Source organism: Strigops habroptila, chromosome 1 (assembly GCF_004027225.2).
Source record: "Strigops habroptila isolate Jane chromosome 1, bStrHab1.2.pri, whole genome shotgun sequence".
Classification (NCBI taxonomy): Eukaryota; Metazoa; Chordata; class Aves; order Psittaciformes; family Psittacidae; genus Strigops; species Strigops habroptila.
Genome location: NC_044277.2, coordinates 8,231,272 through 8,249,618, shown reverse-complemented (window position 1 = coordinate 8,249,618; position 18,347 = coordinate 8,231,272). Strand labels below are relative to the sequence as shown.

Here is an 18,347-nt window from a genome sequence, read left to right as displayed (position 1 = left end):
GAGAAGAATAAAGAGAAGGGCCACGAGGGGGCTGGAGCACCTCCCATACAAAGACAGGCTGAGAAAAGCCTGGAGAAGAGAACCTGCGTGGAGACCTCAGAGCAGCCTTCGGGTATCTGAAGGGGGTACAAGGATGCTGGAGAGGGGCTCCTCATCAGGGACTGTAGCGATAGCACAGGGGGTGATGGGTTTAAACTTAAACAGGGGAAGTTCAGGTTAGATGTAAGGAAGTTCTTTACAGTGAGGGTGCTGAGGCGCTGGCACAGGGTGCCCAGAGAAGCTGTGGCTGCCCCATCCCTGGCAGTGTTCAAGGCCAGGTTGGACACAGGGGCTTGGAGCAACCTGCTCTAGTGGAAGGTGTCCCTGCCCGTGGCAGGGGGTTGGAACTGGATGAACTTTAAGGTCCCTTCTAACCCGAACTGTTCTGTGACTCTACAATTGTATGAAAAAAGGGTGAAAACCTTTTTCCGCCCTTTTGTGTCAAGGTAAAGCTGGTGTCACAGGCACAGGAGAGAGGTGAGGTGAAGCCATTGCTCTGCGCCTGTGGCATGCCCAGAGACGGTGCCCAGGCTATCAATGGCCGGGGTGTCAGTGGCTGAGCTGTCAATCAATGGCTGGACTGTCAATCAATGGCTGGGCTGTCAATCAATGGTTGTCAATCAATGGCTATCAATCAATGACTGTCAATCAATGGCTGGGCTGTCAATCAATGGCCAGGCTGTCAATCAATGGCCAGGCTGTCAATCAATGGCCGGGCTATCAATCAATGGCCAGGTTATCAATGGCCAGGCTGTCAGTCAATGGCCCGCCTGTCAATCAATGGCCCGGCTGTCAATCGATGGCCGGGCTATCAATGGCCGGGCTGTCAATCAGTGGCTATCAAAGGCTATCAATCAATGGCTGTCAAACAATGGCTGTCAATGGCTATCAATCAATGCCTGTCAATCAATGGCTATCAATCATTGGCTGTCAATCCATGGCTATCAATCAATGGCTATCGATGGCTGTCAATCAATGGCTATCAATGGCTACCAATCCATAGCTATCAATCCATAGCTATTGATCACTGGCTATCGATCAATGGCTGTCAATGGCTATCAATCACTGGCTATCAATCACTGGCTATCGATCACTTGCTATTGATCACTGGCTGTCAATGGCTGTCAAAGGCTATCAATAGCTATCGATCCCTGGCTGTCAATAGCTATCAATCACTGGCTATCGATCACTGGCTATCGATCACTGGCTGTCAATGGCTATCAATCAATGCCTGTCAATCAATGGCTATCAATCATTGGCTGTCAATCCATGGCTATCAATCAATGGCTATCGATGGCTGTCAATCAATGGCTATCAATGGCTACCAATCCATAGCTATCAATCCATAGCTATTGATCACTGGCTATCGATCAATGGCTGTCAATGGCTATCAATCACTGGCTATCAATCACTGGCTATCGATCCCTGGCTGTCAATGGCTATCAATCAATGGCTATCGATCCCTGCCTACCGACCCGCCACCGCCTCTCTTTGTCTCCCTCGCCTCGCTCTCTCCCCCCCCCCACCACACTCCCCCCCCCCAATCCCCTCCCCTCCCCGCCCCCAGGTCACGCGTCGGCGGCTCCGCAGTCACGTGGCGGGGGCGGTGTCATGGCGGCGCCGGGCCGCGCCTCGCGGTCTCGTCGCGGGGTGGTGACGCGGCGGCGGGGCGCGGGGAGGATGGGGCTGTGAGGGCGCCGGACACCCCGCGCCGCGCCGAGCGGGACCAGCGGGCTCCGCGCCGGGGGCGCCGCCGCTGCCGTGCGAGTCGCAGGAGGCGGTAAGGAGCGCGGCAAGGGCGGGCGGCCCCGCGCGATGGCCCCCTCCGGGCGGGCCCGGCGCCCCCCCTCACGGTGCCTGGGCCTGGCGGGGCGGCGCCCGCGGCCCTCCCCGCGCTGGGCCGTGCCCGCGGCCCGACTCGCGTCCTCCCCTGGGCCCGCCGCAGCGCTCGGCCCCCGCCGGCCCGCGGCCCTCGCGGCCCCGCTGGGGCGGACCCTTTGTGTGCTCCGCGCTCGGGCCTCGGCTTCCCCGGGCCGGGCACCGCCGCCCGCGGGTCGCGCTGCCGGCGCTGGCAGCGGAGCCCCGCCTGAGGGCCGGGGTCCGGGTGCTCGCGGTCCGGCCCCCGCCGCCCGGCGCCTTCGCTCGTCAGCCGACGTGCGGCAGCGCCGGCGGTCCGTGCCGCGGGGGCATAGAGGTGGGGGGACACCGGCTCGTCGCGGTAATAGCGGTGGCGGTCGGGCAGGGAAGCGATTTATTTGATGGTGACTGAGTTACCGAAAGGCATTAAAAGGCGCTTGTGAGCGAAAGTTCCTCGGTGTTAGCTGTGAATTGAGAGTGAAGAGAAAGGGGTTTTAGGTGGCTTGTTTTCGTTTATTTCATCTTACTTGCCCTTTAGGCTGTGTTTATCTTTAAATTTCTGTTATTGGTAAGATAAGTCCTTCCTAGTTTTGACCTTTTCCACACCAGAGGAAAGAATGCACCTTGACTCTAGATAGCTCTTAAAATTATGCTTCAAAAAGGTGTCCTCTGCTTATAATGTAGTACAGCTCCAAGAATGAACACCATTTTTTCATTTTAATTTTATTTTTTAACTTAAAGTTGGTGACTTTTTTGTTTGTTTGTTTGTTTTTAAGGAAAAGAAGTCTGACTTCTTTTACATGACTTTTGGGTTTAATGCCTTCTGAGGGCCTTCACTGTACTTCTGAAAACCTAAGTTAGTGGCAAGTTGGGTTAGAAATCTCACATCTTTTTCCACCCACTGGAATAGACTTGCTGTCAGTGACGTGCTTTAGGCAGTGTTACGTGTTCTGATATGACTTTTTGTCTTTTTCTTCCAAAGGTAGTGGAAAAAGAAAATCTCAAGATGAGTAAAAAGCCTCCCAATCGTCCTGGAATCACATTTGAGATTGGTGCTCGCTTGGAGGCACTGGACTATTTACAGAAATGGTATGGAAGACCTTGTACACTAAGTGCTAAGACCATAATTGCTTTGTGTATATTGTATGCTTTGGTGTCTAATTATAAGACCTCGTGCACATGTTAATCGGCTGCTTCACGTATGAACTTTATGAATTTCCACATAATAAGTCTGTTAAACCTGTTGGCTTTTAGGAAAAATTCTCTCTTCAGAAATCAAACTCAACTTTGCTGTGGGTTTTCCTTTGTTTGCTTTTAGTTGCTTGTGCAACTGTAGCAAGCAAAGAGCATTTCCACAGTAGTGTGGAATGCAGCGTCATGTGTGAGATGATGGGTGTGTTAATGTGGTAGACTTCTGTGACTTAAGACTTCGGTTTGGTTTCAAGGTGTGTACGTGGATGTGTTTTGTATTCAGTTATCAGACTTGAAATCAGAGAGAGGTTTGGGTTGGAAGGGAACTTAAAGATCATCTAGTTCCTTAGGTTCATAAAACTGATGTTAACAAAAGAAAACATCCTTAATTGGAATTCATGGGCTAGGGAAGTACGACTGCATTTGTATCAAACAGTTGGAGAAACAAAAGTGCTTAAAATGGTGTCTCTGGAACCACCCAGTCATGTCGTGAGTAGGAGTCAAGACTGTAACATGGAAATTTGGGCACAAGGACCATGCTACACAGCATGTGTGTTGTGAAAGGAGCTGTTAGCTTGAAATACATTGTTAGTCCAAATGTTATTAATGTAAGTGGGCTGATCTCATGGTGTGTGCTGGCCATGCTATTTTGTTTTGAAGAATCCCTGTTCTTAAGTAGATGACAGAGGAAGTTGGTGCTTCTACCCAGAAGCGTTGTTGTAGCTGCTCTCAGATTAACTAGGGCTAGGAAAAGTAGAGGCCTGTGCCTGCTTTTCAGTTGCATTCCTGGAGAGCCATGTATGTTCATGTAAATACCTGATCCTGCTAACTCCCAAGTTACTTAGAGAAGCCTGTGTCTTATTTACATGTTTACCCCAGTAGTTACATGCTCTGTATAAAAAGTTGGGTTAACCTTTTTATCAGCAGAGCTGTAATTTTAGTTATAGCAAAAGTCTTTGTTTTAATAAATGGTCTCTAAAGGGAAGTGTGGTTTACAGAACAGTTCTTGTTCTGACCTGTTGCTATAGAGTGGGTTCTCAACATACTGATTCTATAACTGAATGCCAGGATCATGAAACTAGCTGAGTAGTGCTATAAAGGTAGAATAATTTTAATAGAACTTTTAATAGCAACCTCTGTGAATAGAGAGAACTGGTGAATGTAGCTAAATAAGAAAAGTTAATATGTAAAAATAGCTTTGGCTTAATTGTATCCAAAAACCATCACTGAATATCTAGCGTGTAGTTTGTATCAAGTCTGCCCAGCCTTAAGGGTCGGGTGTCAGTTCTGCACTACTTGTCTAGGTTTGGTCTGGTCAAGGCCCTGGTCTAAGCTCTGTAGCTCAGTTACTTGGTATTTTCAGGCAGAGGAGAATTTATCCTTAACTTTCTAGGAATTGATTCTTCATCTGCACCGCCAGGTAGAACAGGTCAAGTTTATGTGCATGTAAACTTCTGTGGGGCCATATACAGAAGGTTAATATTACAATCTTGCAGTTACAGCAACACTGAAAACAGGGTTATTTCAAATGAAATAATACTCATGTACATAACCAAAGAGCCTGTGAGAGAAAGCCCACTGTCGTGTTGTTATTAGGGTGACATGGGCTGGAATAATAGTCCATGTGATTTTTTTTTTCTTAGCCTTCTGTTGCTTAGGGGGGTGGTGGATGTTTTTGAAACTCTTTCTATATATAAACTGTATGCATTCCCCTCATCTGCATGCAGAAATACATGCTTCAAAGAAAATAAAGTTGCTGAACTCACATGAAATCTCTTTATATTTCTTAACAAAACCCCAGTTGAAGCTCAGTAGTATTGCTTAGCTCAGTCTTTCTATGAGTGATAAATTGAGAACACTTGCTGAAAAATAACGTTTGAAAGTGGTTTATTTTTTGTCCTCCATTTTTCTGAAAGCCTGCTGTCATTTAGAGTGTTCATGACCTGTTAAAATGTTAATCAAGAAAGGCTTCTAGAGGATGGTAAAAATGTAGTAAGGTCTGATTTTGCTTTCTGAAGCACTTTTGCAGGTCTTAAATTTTCATCTGTGCAGTACTTGCTGAAATTCACCTCAGGGAATCCAGTGTTCCATTGGAATTCTGAAACTTTGGAGAGGGTATTGTGTGCCTTGACTATTTATTACTTAAAACCCCTGTAATTGTAAATGAGGTAGTTTTTGCAGACAGTGTTTGGGTCACTGGTATCGTTTGGTGTGAGTAACTACTGAGCAGAAGAAAGCCTGGTCAAACTGATCAGCAAAGACAGGCTGTCAGTGAGCTTTACTGGGGACGTGACTGCAGTCTCTTCTTTATCAAGTGCACCAGAACGCTGCTGCAGGAGAGGTCATCTTGCACAATGAAATCACTTGTTACTGTGACTGATGTCATCTACTTGGACTTGTGGAAAGCATTTGACACTGTCCCTCATAGCACCCTTCCAACATCCATCTCTAAGCTGGAGAGGCATGGATTTGACAGATGGACCACTTGGTGCATTAGGAATTGGTTGGGTGGATGTACTCAGAGTTGTGGTCAATGGCTTGATGTCCAGGTGACCACTGGTGTGTGGTGTCCCTCAGGGGTCGATGTTGGGACCGATCCTGATCAACATCTTTGTTGCTGACACGGACAGTGGGATTGAGTGCTCCCTCAGCAAGTTTGCTGACGACACCAAGCTGTGTGGTTCGGTTGATACGCTGGAGGGAAGGGATGCCATCCAGAGGGACCTGAACATGCTTGAGAGGTGGCCAATGCCAACCTGATGAAGTTCAACAAAGCCAAGTGTAAGGTCCTACGCATGGGTCAGGGCAATCTCAAGCCCTGACAACTGCAGGCTGTGCAGAGACTGGTTAAGGAGTAGGCCTGAGGAGAAGGACTTGGGGGTGTTAGTCAATGAAAAGCTCAGCATGAGCCAGCAGTGTGCGCTCACAGTCCAGAAACCAACCTTGTCCTGGGCTGCATCCAAAGGAGTGTGACCAGCAGGTTGAGGAGGTGACTATTCCCCTTTGCTCTTGTGAGACCCCACTTGGAGTACTGCGTTCAGCTCTGGGGCCCCCAACATAGGAAGGGCATGGACCTGTTGGAGCAAGTCCGGAGGAGGCCACCAAGATGATCAGAGGGTTGGAGCACCTCTCGTATGGAGACAGGCTGAGAGAACTGGGCTTGTTCGGTCTGAGGGAGAAAAGACTGGGGAGACCTTATAGCAATCTTCTGGTATCTAAAGGGGCCTACAAGAAATCTGGAGAGGGACTTTTGACAAGGGCATGTGTAGGACAAAGGGGAATGGCTTTAAATTGAAAGAGGGGAGATTTAGATTAGATTCAAGGAAGAAATTCTTCCCTGTGAGGGCAGTGAGACACTGTCATAGGTTGCTCAGAGAAGCTGTGGCTGCCCCATCCCTGGCAGTGTTCAAGGCCAGGCCGGAAGGGCTTGGAGCAACCTGCCCTAGTGGAAGGTGTCCTTGCCTATGGCAGAGGGTTGGAACTTTAAGGTCCCATGATCTTTAAGATCCCTTCCAACCCCAACCATAAATTTAAGTTCAGTTAAGCAAACTATGAAATGCAGCTCTAATCAAAATCAGGATCACCTGGCAGCAGTTAGTGAATGAGATGGGATTGACTTAATAATAGAAAATTATTCAATATATACGAGATGATCAGGGCCTGGTGTGTAAGACCTGTGAAGAAAGGGTGAGGAAACTCGTTTAGCTTGGAGAAGGCTACAGGAGACCCACTATCAGCCTTCCAGTACTTAACAGCGATGTCATCAAGGACGCTTAGCCAAGCTCTCCACAGTAGCGTGTGGTTGAAGGACATGAGATAACTGGCACAAGTGAAAACAAGCAATTCGGGCTAGGTACAAGGCGAATCATTTTCCCCATGGGACAGTCAAGCAGTGGATCAGGTTGCCCAAAGAGTTTATGGAGTCTCCAGCATCAGAGGTTTTCCAGACTGGGCTGACTAGAACTCTGGAAAACCTGGTCTGATCCCATAGCTGACTCTACTTCGAGTGGGAGGTTGGACTTTTTTTGGTAGGAGGCTTTCTGAGGTCCCTTCCAACTTGGATTATCCTATGATCTCATCCAAAAACTAATACATGTGCCCACACCCCCCTGTGCCTCTCACTGACAGATGAAGCAGCAGTAGAACTGCAGATGTCTGCAAGTACGTGGCCCATTTGGAAGACTGGTTTTTAAGCTGTTAGCTCCCACAAGCAGGACACAGCCTCTGTAGAGCTGCTGTATTTAATTAATTTAATTTCTTTTTTTTTCCCTGTCTTTTGTGGCTCTAGCTCTCTACTGGTTGTCCCATAAGTGCCAGATATTGCTTTGAAAAAACCAACCCTCTTAATTTTTCTGAGCCAATATTCTTTGTTAATCTGCTTGATCTAAACTCATAAGTTAGGTAATGAAGGAAGTGCAGAGGCATGGCCCTTTGTGCAGTTCTGGAATGGAAACAGCTCACTAAAGTAGGTTAGTTATCAAAACAGCAGCACTTTGATTTAGTATATTTGATTATTTGGATAGATTATTTTAATAATTTTAAGTATGGAGGAAGCTTTTTTCCTGAAAGACTTTGGGAAATCTTACTTTGTACAGTCCTTGCTTTGGATTTCAGTTGGTTGGGTTACCTGACAGCCAAGTATTTGAAAGGGCTATGAAGACTCTGCTTTATAGTGATACACTACAATATATATAATTAAAAGTGAGGTAGAAATAGATGTTTACAGCTTTTGCAGATACGTGAAGGCTGTTTGGGTTTATATCATTTACAAGGTGGAAGGAAAGACTTCTTACATACTTCCTGCCTTCACAATAACAATATATCTTTTCAGACTTTGTAGGTGCCAACTTGGGGCAAATTTAGTAACATTTTTGTGTCCATTTTTACAGTTTGAAATAATTTGTCCCATCTCACAGGACAATTCACTACTTTTTGGTCACTTTTGAAGGGTCAAAAGGAAGATGATATAAAAATGAAAAATACCATCCATGCGGCCAGGAATGTGTTGAGTGAGTTGGAGGAGAAAATGGTATTTTCTGTTTTACACTTACAAAAACTGAAAACTGGAAGTTTCCCATTAATTTTTCCTAGATGAACATTGGAGCATTATTGCTGTCTGACCAATGCTTCATAGTGTACTTTTTGTAAGCCATATTAAATTTTGCAGCTTTGCAGAAATGTTGCATAATTCTTATGGGTTAGAGTCACTGGAACCTGAGCATGGAGAGTATGCAGTACATAAGCTGGGCAGATACCATTAGCTAACAATAGTTTTCCTGTTCTCTTTTAAAAACAAGAACAAAACTCCCTGAAATTTGGATGAGACTTTATTTGGGATTATTAAATATTATTTCTATTTAAAAAAACACGCTTAAAATTTTCAGGTTATTGTTTCTTCCCACAAAAAGAGCACTGTCAGTATTGAACTGGAGTTTGGTGGTCTGGTTTAGGTTTTTTCCTGTGAAAAGTAAAGACTTTTTCCTCAGTTTTTTAGAGTATATTTTTCTGGTTTTTACTGAACAAATGTTGGCAAATCTGTTTGTGTGCCAAATTCATTCTGGTCCCTCAGAGTGGAGTACTTGTTGGGTGCGAATGGGGAGAGTTAACCTAACTGGAAAGTTGTTTGGACCTTCGACACCGTTACCCTTTGGTGCTGTAGAGACTGGTGTTTGTATTCCCCTTTCTAGTACTTCTTCATAATGCCTACTTGCAGCTTTGCAATGGAAGGGACTTCTACATCAAATTTCTCATGTGTATGAGCTGTAACCATCTTAATCTTCTCTGTACCCACTAAATCTAAACATTGCTCTTAGCCACAGTAAAAGCTTTCCTGTATTCACTGTAACTAGAATTCTTCAAAAAGGCAGATTAAAAAAAATATGTTGCCATTTTCTCTTCTATTAGTGGGGAAATGCATACTTGCCTTTGAAATATTTGTATAACTTTGCAATATATGGCATGGATTATATTCAGTACAAGCTCAAACTATAACACCAGAAAAATGTTTCTGCGCAGTGTGAAGTTTGCAATAGTAAATTCTGCAATATGTATGCTCTGCTCTTTTCCACTGTGGGATCAGTATTGTGAAATATTACTGTTTACACATATTTGTGGCACATTGTGTGGTTAAATTTAGTGGGCATTGAGGGTAATAGCTTGTTGCTAAATCCATATAAAGTTATTTTGGGGTTGCCTAATAACCAATCGTATATAGCTTGGTTGGTTCAGAGATTTGTTACATCTTCCATCTCTGAGTTCAATGTAGATTTTTGGCTCTATTCATCTTGCAACTGTTGTCTTATACATACATCAAAGAAACAAATTATTAAAATAGAGCCATTATGTGATGATATGATTATTATAAGCTTTAACTGTGCAAAACCAATATAATGGACTTTGATTTAGAGCCAATGGTGACATTTTAAAAAGACTTTGAGAGCAGAAATTGTATTTATCAAAGAGAAATTAGCCAATAAATATCTGGTGTTGCATTTCCTCTGTTGAGTGATTCCTAGTGAGACTTAGTATTTTGTATAGCTTTTTATATTAGGTGATGCTGGTTTTGCTTGTTTTGTTTTTCCTTTTTATTTTTTTCCCCTATATATATATTAATGTTTTCATTCTTGGCTTGCTGAATTTTCCTTAATTTCCATTTTTATGTATTTGTGTCTAAACTACAGCTGTTTACTATATGTTTACTATACGCTATATGTTACTCCCTCCTCTTACTCAGTTTTCTCTTTCCAGGACAATCGTACCATATTTTGCCAGTTTATCCCTTCTATTGTCTTCTACACATGCGAATGGTGGGTGACTTTGCTGGTGATGCCCGGTGAAAGCTACCAGCTATAACAGCAGTAAAAACGTAGCACCATAATGGGAACAGAGCATTTGCATTGTAGATGCATAGGAAAAGGAGAATTCTATCTTTTGGCTGACGGTTCCTGAATTTAGTAAAATCAGTGTTGTTTTGCATTACTACCTGTGTGGCATGTGATAAACTGCAAATTTCTGACTGTAGTAAGAAAGGAAAGGGGGTTGGTCTTGTTGCTCCTGTGACAGAAGTCCCATGGAGTAGCTCTATCCTGAAAAAGATTTTGTTAGTAGAGTGGCAAAGGAGAATCTGCAATTTGAGACTAAGAGTTTATTTTGAAGTTCAGTGAGAAGTTGAGAACTTAAAAGAATGGCTATGAAGGTATTTTGTGTGTCTGAAATGTATGAATGAGAGAAACCCAGCAAGGGATTGGACTGTCTGTGCATTCTGATGTGAGGGTGAAATGTGGCTGAAGTAGTTGCAGTAGTAACCTAGAAAATCAGAGTTTTTCTCATTCAGGCAGTGCTGAGATGTTTATATGTTGGGAGGCGGTATGCATCACTGCAGCTGAAGAAGTATGGCTGGAGAAAGGAAGGAGCAAATTGAGACTGACACCTTTTGTTCTAATGCCTTGTTCTAGTCACTAGGAAATAAGGAAAGCCTGTACTTCCTGAGAACTTATATTTTAATCAGAACAGGGTGTCCAGGACTCCTTTATCAGCACTGTCAGTGTTTTGGAGAGAAAGTACTCAAAACTGAAAACGTTGACAGGGTTCCTGTATATGCCAGTTGTTTCTAGCTGCAGGAATTTGCAGTAGGACTGGAAGTTGGGTGCTCAAGCTCTGCTCTCTTCCTATTGCTCCACGGTAGCACTTTGTTAGAAAAACAAGTTGCCTCTAAATAAAAGACAAGCGTCCCTTCCCTGTGGTCTTTCTTTTCAATACATGTTTTAACTTGAGACCATCCCTTATATAAACTGCAGAAAGTTTGATCATCTACTTAACTTTTAGGAGAGTCTTTGTACTTTTGAGTCCATTTCAGTACTTCGAAGGGCAGCAGGAGCTGAATTTTTCCTCATTTCAATTCTCTGCATTTCGTACAGTGGAAATAATGGGATCTAATAATATTGGTGAAGCAAGTTGTGTGACACAACCAGTTTGTGCCTTGCTCTGCTACTACAATTTTTGTGTAAAACATAACTTTGGGGAAACAGAAGTACTGAGACTGAATAATAATTGCTGAAGTTAGAGAAGTTTGCCTTTTTTTTCCTATAAATGTAATCTTAACCGTTATGGTTCCAAAACTGTATCTATGCTACACTCAAAATTAGATGCCTAAGACTTGTACTAGTTGCAGCTCATTCCTGATTAGTTCTGCTGAGCACAGACAATGTTGCCTGAGAGTAAAATCCATGTGTTAAATAAGGCTGACATATTTATTTTAGTGCATGTGGAGTTAACGACTGCTAAAAAATAGTTACTATGAACCGAATTTAATGGCAGTGAAATCATGGAAGCTGATCTATAGATTAGTAAGCGGCTTGGAATTAAGAATGTTCTGTTGAACATTCTGGTTTTGATTAGTTGGTCGGATTTGTCTAGAATCAATGGTAAAGTAATGAATGCTCTATTACCGTTAGAAACTATTTTATACCCTTTCCACCCCCAAGCAAACACAAACTCTTACAGGATTTTGCTTTAGACAAACACAGTTTTTAAAACTGACAAGTACAAACTTCTGATGCCAGTTTCAGGCAGTTTTGGTCTGGGAGTTTGAGGTTTAAATTTGTGTATGATCATCTGACTAGGATGAAGCTCATGACCTATTACAGATGTTTATAGATAACTTAAATGGTATCCTACTACCAATTTAGTAACTTCATCTTTTTCAGACTTGGAGATTTCTCATTACAAGGTGTTCATACAGGTTTCTAAAATGTCATGTAAGCATTGTCGTATGCAGAAAAGGTAAAAAAAATAAAAAACTTTGAGATTTATCAGTTTAAATTTATCATTCAAGGTATCCATCTCGTATTGAGAAGATAGATTATGAAGAGGGGAAGATGTTGGTCCATTTCGAACGTTGGAGTCATCGCTATGATGAGTGGATTTACTGGGACAGCAATCGGTTGCGACCCTTGGAGCGACCAGCATTAAGGAAAGAAGGGCTGAAAGATGATGAAGAATTTGTTGTAAGTGGCACATTTATTTAATCTTTGACTCTTTTTTTGTAAACTGTCCTACCTGTTTTTTTATGTTAAATCTATCACATAATGTTTTTAATTTTAATTAATTATTTTTAATTAATGTTTAAATTTTAATAATTTAGATATTTCTCCTAGAAATATTAATGACTGACTTTGTATAAAATAGGATTTTAAACCTGGAGAAGAAGTACTAGCTCGTTGGACAGACTGTCGATATTACCCTGCAAAGATTGAAGCAATTAATAAAGAGGGTATGTATTTGTGCATGGTCTGTTGGTAAGGACTGTTTGCATATGTTATGCTGTAGCTGTGGTCTGCTTATGTGACATGCATATGAAGTTTTCCTCATCACCTCAATATTAAGTGAAAATGTTTCTATTCTTTGCAATTGAGTTAGAGGTTTGTCTTTTATCTGTGTAAAATTGGGAAATAGGAATTTCTTCTAGAAGAAAAAAGTGCTTTATGTTTCCTCAGTGATGAGAATAATGTCCTGTGCACAGTGTTCCAAATATTTTTGTACTATTGTTGATTTAATACTAATGATATATTGTAAATAATACACTCTAATACATTTTATATTATATACAATATATATTGTATATCACATACTACATGCTATATGTTAATTATATAATGTATTGATTATAGTATATAATAATGTTATCTTTAAATGTTCATAATTGTTTTAGGAGTGGTAGGTCTCTAAAGTTCTGTTTATTGACGAAAAACAATGGAAATAGGGAAATAAAGGTTAACACTTTAGATGCAATATTTCACAATGGGGTAATATTTCTAATGAGCATTAGTGGAAGTTTTTACTGTAGTTTAAAGCAAATGAGGATTTGATTGTAAATCGAATTGTTTTCCTAGTGTCGCAACTTAAATATGACATAATTCTTTCAATGAATTACAAGCAGACGTGACACAGAAGCTTAAACATGCTTGAAATTGTCCAAGTGGATAAAGAGTAGCAATAGAAGAACAGGGTTTCATTGAGATTTGATTTTTTCTTAAAATTCTATATCCTGACTCTAGGTAACACCTGGTTACTTTGTTCATCCAGCCTACAAAACATTTTGCTAAAGCTTTCATAGTAACAAGGTGTGTTTTGTTTCTTAACTACTCACAGTGATTACATCACTCCTTTTCTAGGAACCTTCACAGTACAGTTCTATGATGGTGTTATTCGATGTCTTAAGAGGATGCATATCAAATCTATGCCAGAGGATGCAAAAGGACAGGTAAGAATAATTTAGGTATCTCTTTGTTAGGTTTTATATAGATTCTTTTTATTTTCTTTAATAACTTGAGATAGAAAAAATGTCATCTAGCACAACTAGTTTTAGGTTATAGTCTTTATTCTAGGTCCTGCACTGTCTTGCTTCACCAGTTTTATGGATGATGCCCCAGAGTGTGCTGCTCGAGTAGTCTTGCCTCTATCTGAAATGCCTGGCTGCCGTACACTCCACTGCCAACTAATCTGTTCCCAGAGTTTCGTCTTGCAGAGTTCACAAAACCAGGGGCATCCAGATACTTTTTCCTCTGGTGTCCTCCCAGTAAAAAGCTTCAGCTTGTCAGTAGTCTGTGCTGCTGGGTTTTTATTATTATTATTATTATTATTATTTCTTCTCCACCCCATCTCTTTTGTTTGCTACTGTGGTAGCTTTTTGCCCACATGTTCTTACTGACATGACTGTTCTGTGGGGGTTTTCTCCCTTGTATCAGAACTTTTGGGGATTCAGACAGTTAAATATGTCTTTATTTTATGTCCAGTTGCTTAAAGAAGAGATGCTGAGTAGTAGCTGAGGGAGGCTGTGAAGTAGAGTACATGATTTAGTCACTAGGAATATCTTTACGTGCAAAGGAAAACAACATTGAAGACATTAAACTGAAATCCATAGTCACACTAACACTGGCTTCTTGCTGCAGTCTTACAATAACTATTGAACCAGTATATAATATTTCAATAATACTTTTAGTATGACAGTAAGATAGGAAGCTAGAGTATTTGATTTTACTTCATGAAAAGGAAGACTTGGTTAATGTGGTTGTGACTGAACTGAAATAGCCCTTCTGTGACAATGTAAAGAAGTCCCTTACTCTGTCCTGTGCTTTTTCTAGGGAGCTATGTTGTGTCTAATCTTGAGTTACTACTCTTAGGCCACAGGCATTTTCAGCTTTAAACAAAACAGTAAATCCATTTCTTAGCAACTGTTTTGATGTCCAGACGTGCTTGGTGGCAGCCCAGCTCATCTGCTCTTTCTAATTTTTCTCAGTAGTTGAAGGTTAGAGTGTCAGTCTCATGCATCTCAGGGGCTGAATGCAGGGTCTTCAATGAAGTCATGAGAAAGGACAAGGGGGCCAAATTTACCCGTTCTGAGATGGATTTTGCAAAATTATAGATAGGCATGAAGTTCTGTAGCTTTCAAAAGCAAAGACACTTTTTTTCTGCAACGCTTCATACATCATTATGCTATGGTAAAAGTTTGTTTTTAAAGATATTTTTGTGGTATTTAAGAATAAAAACACAATCACAGAATGGTTTGGGTTGGAAGGGACCTTAAAGATCATCTAGTTCCAACAAATAATTGAAGAATTGGTTTGAAAACCAGTTATCTGAAACTGAGCTTTGTCTAAGAGTAGAACTCAAATGGCTGTTGCTGCTTTTTTGCATTATTTGTTTTATAAGGACATTTACTAAAAATCATTTAAAGCTAAAAAAAAAATGCCAGGACTGTACTTGATTTGCAAAATAGTGAAGTTGGCAGATCCAACACTTCATTCTTAGTTTAAACCTATGACTTGGGGTTTTTGTTTCCAAAGAAAAATAAAAGTACATCTCAAGAGATAAGTGGAAGCTTAAGGTACTTCAAGTTCTAATGTAAGATCTGTTTGGAGGGTGTGTGCTAAGCACACAGAATTTGAATTACATGGAGAGATACAGACTAGTTAATCCTTTGATTTGAGCTTAGCGTGTCTTAAAGGAAAAGATTGTAAACACTGTAACACTCCAACTATTTGAGTTTCAGCAGAAGTGTGTTTTATTAAGACTCAGCTGCGAGGATGAATTAAAGACTGGAAAATGTTTGTGTGGTTCAATGCAATGAGGCTATAGGTTAAGTCGCTGTGCAGATAAGCGCAAATTCATTGAAACCACACACAAATGTGGCTAACGTAGAGAGAGAAAATAAAGGATGGGGGTATTGAGACTGCCCTTGTGAGAGCACATGTGAAGTATTTGGATAACTTACTTTTTCTGTTTCATGTTTTTTGTTTTATCTTCGATGTAATTAGGCGCGCGAGAGGGAGCAGATAGCGCCGGAGCTGAGATTAGTGACGGAAATCGAACCAAAAGAAGTGAGTTTTGAGGAGGGTTTTGAAGGAGAGGGAGGGGACTTGGCACACAGGAAGAGGAAGCTGAGGAAAAAGCATGGATTTGCGATTGGGACAGAGGAAAACGAGAAGATGTGAGAGGAGACAATGTGAGCCAAGATGTAGGTGGGGCAGACTGTTTAGAATTGAAAGGTGAAGGTGAGGAATCCAGGCTTGCTGTGGAATCAGCCAGTCAATAGTTTGATGATGTTTTATATATGTGTATGGATGAGTGTGTGGGAGCTGGGAGTTGTGATGTGTCAGGAGAGGAAAACCAGTTGAATCTTTAGTACTGTAGAGAAGCACAAAGGTGGTGGTTGTAGGCAGGTGGAGAGTGTGTGTGCAATTCTGCTATTGGTACAAGGGTTGGATTTTAGAAATTATTCTGGTTTTGCCTTCCCACTGTTGTAGGTTTAAGGTTATACAAAGGAATGTTTTAAAATACAAGTGTTTTAGCCAATGGATGTGTAAGGCTGTGGGTAATTTCTACTAACTTGTTTCTTGATCGTGCAATTTCCTATGCTTTGATTTAGTGAATCTAATAAGCAAAATGACAGCTTTCCTCAGTAGTGATAATGTTTTGTCTTCTAACTACAGTGTCCCATCACTTCTCTCCTGTCAATTTTCTCAGCTTACTTGAAAGGTGGCCTTTAGTGAGAATAAAAAAGGAAATGCACATTTATATTCTTATGATATATGTAAATGAGAAATTCACTGGAGTGAGATCCTGTGGGAAGTGGGAAATCAGGCTGGATGGTGCAGAGTAGCTAGTGCAGAGTTACAAAACCCCAGCCAATAGAGGAACAATGTCAGGCCATGAGGGAGGAGTAGGGAAAACTTCTCTTAGGGGGGTTTTTATTTTACTTAATTTCTAATGTGTTCATATTTGGGCGCTTGGCTTTGTGTATACTGAGTGCTCTGGGGAAAAAGTCCTGCTACTAAAGATTTACAACTAGTTTCTGTGATATCTGCGATAATTAGTGTCCTGCTGTTGTGGTTGACAGAGTAGGTATCTTAATGACAGAGATAGATTTGTGAATTCATTGTGCTTTAGGCTCCCACTGTTATTTCCCCATTTTTCTTACTTCTTTCTAAAAATTCTGAAAAAGGCACAACATATCTTTTTGAAGGACAAGGCCCTGTGCTCTTCAAAAAAATATATAGTCACCTTTAGCATCCTAGGTGCTGAATAGTTCTCGTGCATCAGGAGCTGCGCAGGTGAGCGGTTACTCAGCAGGAGTTCAAGGCTAAAAAGCAGGAATTCCCTGTGTCACTTTAATGAATGTGTGTTCAATCTGGAGCCAAAATAAAAATGGACCCACAGACTTTCTGGTCAATTCAGAATCACAGAGTTGTTAAGGTTGGAAGGGACCTCTTGAGGTAATCTTGTCCACCCCCTGCTCGAGGTGCTCTTCACTGACTTCAAATTTACATGTTAATCTAGAAAAAAAGTATAACTATCACCATAATTAATGTCTCACTGCTCTGGCTTCTGGATGTTTAACCTTTGTTTGCTTCATTGTTTTGTGTCCTGCTGCCCTTTGTAAGCTCCATGTCTTAAGGAAAGTATCCAAACAATGAAATACAATGCAAACAAAAACATCCCTTCATGTTGCACCAGAACAGTGACTATTGGAACAGGATGCTTAGTTCAGTGTGCTCCTTGAAGCTTGATATCTTCTGAAAGCTTCTGATTTCAGGGTGCTTAGCTTGACTGAAAATAAAAATGCTGTTTTGATGCGGGCTGCACTTCCTTTGCTTCCCACTTTTATCATACGATCAAGCTCCAACCATATTACTGATCCTCTTCATCCCTTGGCCAGGGTACAGTGTAAGACTTCTACTCTCAGGTGTTCCTAACTCCTCACCAGCACAAATAGCTCAATCCTTTTTTTTGTCCTGCTGGATGGGCCAGGCTCTGGATGGACTGGAGCTAACGCGTGTGCTTGTTTTGGCTGGCCAAAACCAGGTATGTGTATTTCTGGTTGACTGTGCAGCTGGCAGTTAAACACGCTGTTTGTGGCTGGCACGTCACTAAATGACCTTGATAGTTGCCTGTTGTGTAAGCATTGCCACAGCACTTCCAAACTTTGCTGCTGCTAGCTAGACTGAGCGTATGCATCTTGCACTGACAGTTTGGACACGAAACACTTGATCTTAGAGGAACCAAAACTGTTGGTGTTTCTAAGTACATAGCTTGATGCAAAGTAGAAGCATAACCTATGTAAAGCAGTGATTTAAAAGCATTGAGCTATGGAAAAGGAAAAGCATAGAAAAAGGAAAAGTAATGCTTTGTATTTTGTGTTATGCTTTTCTCATACATCAGAGCAGACAAACCCTCAGTAGAACAGAAATTGGGAAGACTTACAATATGTAATGAGTGGGACAGAGTTGTGTTGAAACAAGATTTAGAAAATCAAGAGACTTTAGGTACCTCGTATGATAACGTAACAAGAAGGAAACAGTCCAGCATAAAATATAGTCTCTCTACAGTTGCAAAACCCCCCGACTGTTTATAAAGTGCACATGTGAAGCTAAACCAAAATTGTCTTTATCATACTTTTTTTATATGTGGTAGTACAACTCTCCAAATGCTCTTGTAGCCAAATTGCCAAGTAGCAAATTAAGTATCATTCAAACCACTCAGATGCTTAATTCTTACTGGTGGAGGATGAATGTTTCTCTTGGTTTTTATATGACATACAACATCTCCATGGAAAAATTCTGTGCATTCATGTTATGGAAAATCTGGAAAATTACTTTGGTAAAAAGGCTCAAGTTAAAATTTTTGCCATCACATTGATCCTTGACACTCAGGAGACATAGGCAGGAGTCTGATCACTCCAAACTAGTGGAAATTGCTTGGCT

At 41.5% G+C, this 18,347-nt stretch overlaps 1 protein-coding gene across 4 annotated transcripts in view; it reads left to right on the top strand.

Annotated features, from left to right (window-relative positions):
* Positions 1 to 1,627: 1,627 nt before the first annotated feature.
* PHF20L1 (PHD finger protein 20 like 1) overlaps positions 1,628 to 18,347 on the top strand; it is a 211,504-nt gene continuing 194,784 nt past the window's right edge. For 3 of the 4 annotated variants that reach the window (XM_030509285.1, XM_030509304.1, XM_030509294.1), the window contains exons 1-6: positions 1,628 to 1,819; positions 2,879 to 2,985; positions 11,921 to 12,092; positions 12,274 to 12,358; positions 13,260 to 13,348; positions 15,402 to 15,464. In XM_030509285.1, coding sequence (XP_030365145.1) covers positions 2,903 to 2,985; positions 11,921 to 12,092; positions 12,274 to 12,358; positions 13,260 to 13,348; positions 15,402 to 15,464 — 492 coding nt within the window. In that variant the 5' untranslated portion in view covers positions 1,628 to 1,819; positions 2,879 to 2,902. The remainder of the gene's footprint in view (positions 1,820 to 2,878; positions 2,986 to 11,920; positions 12,093 to 12,273; positions 12,359 to 13,259; positions 13,349 to 15,401; positions 15,465 to 18,347) is intronic. The other variant, XM_030509311.1, reaches the window with a different exon arrangement.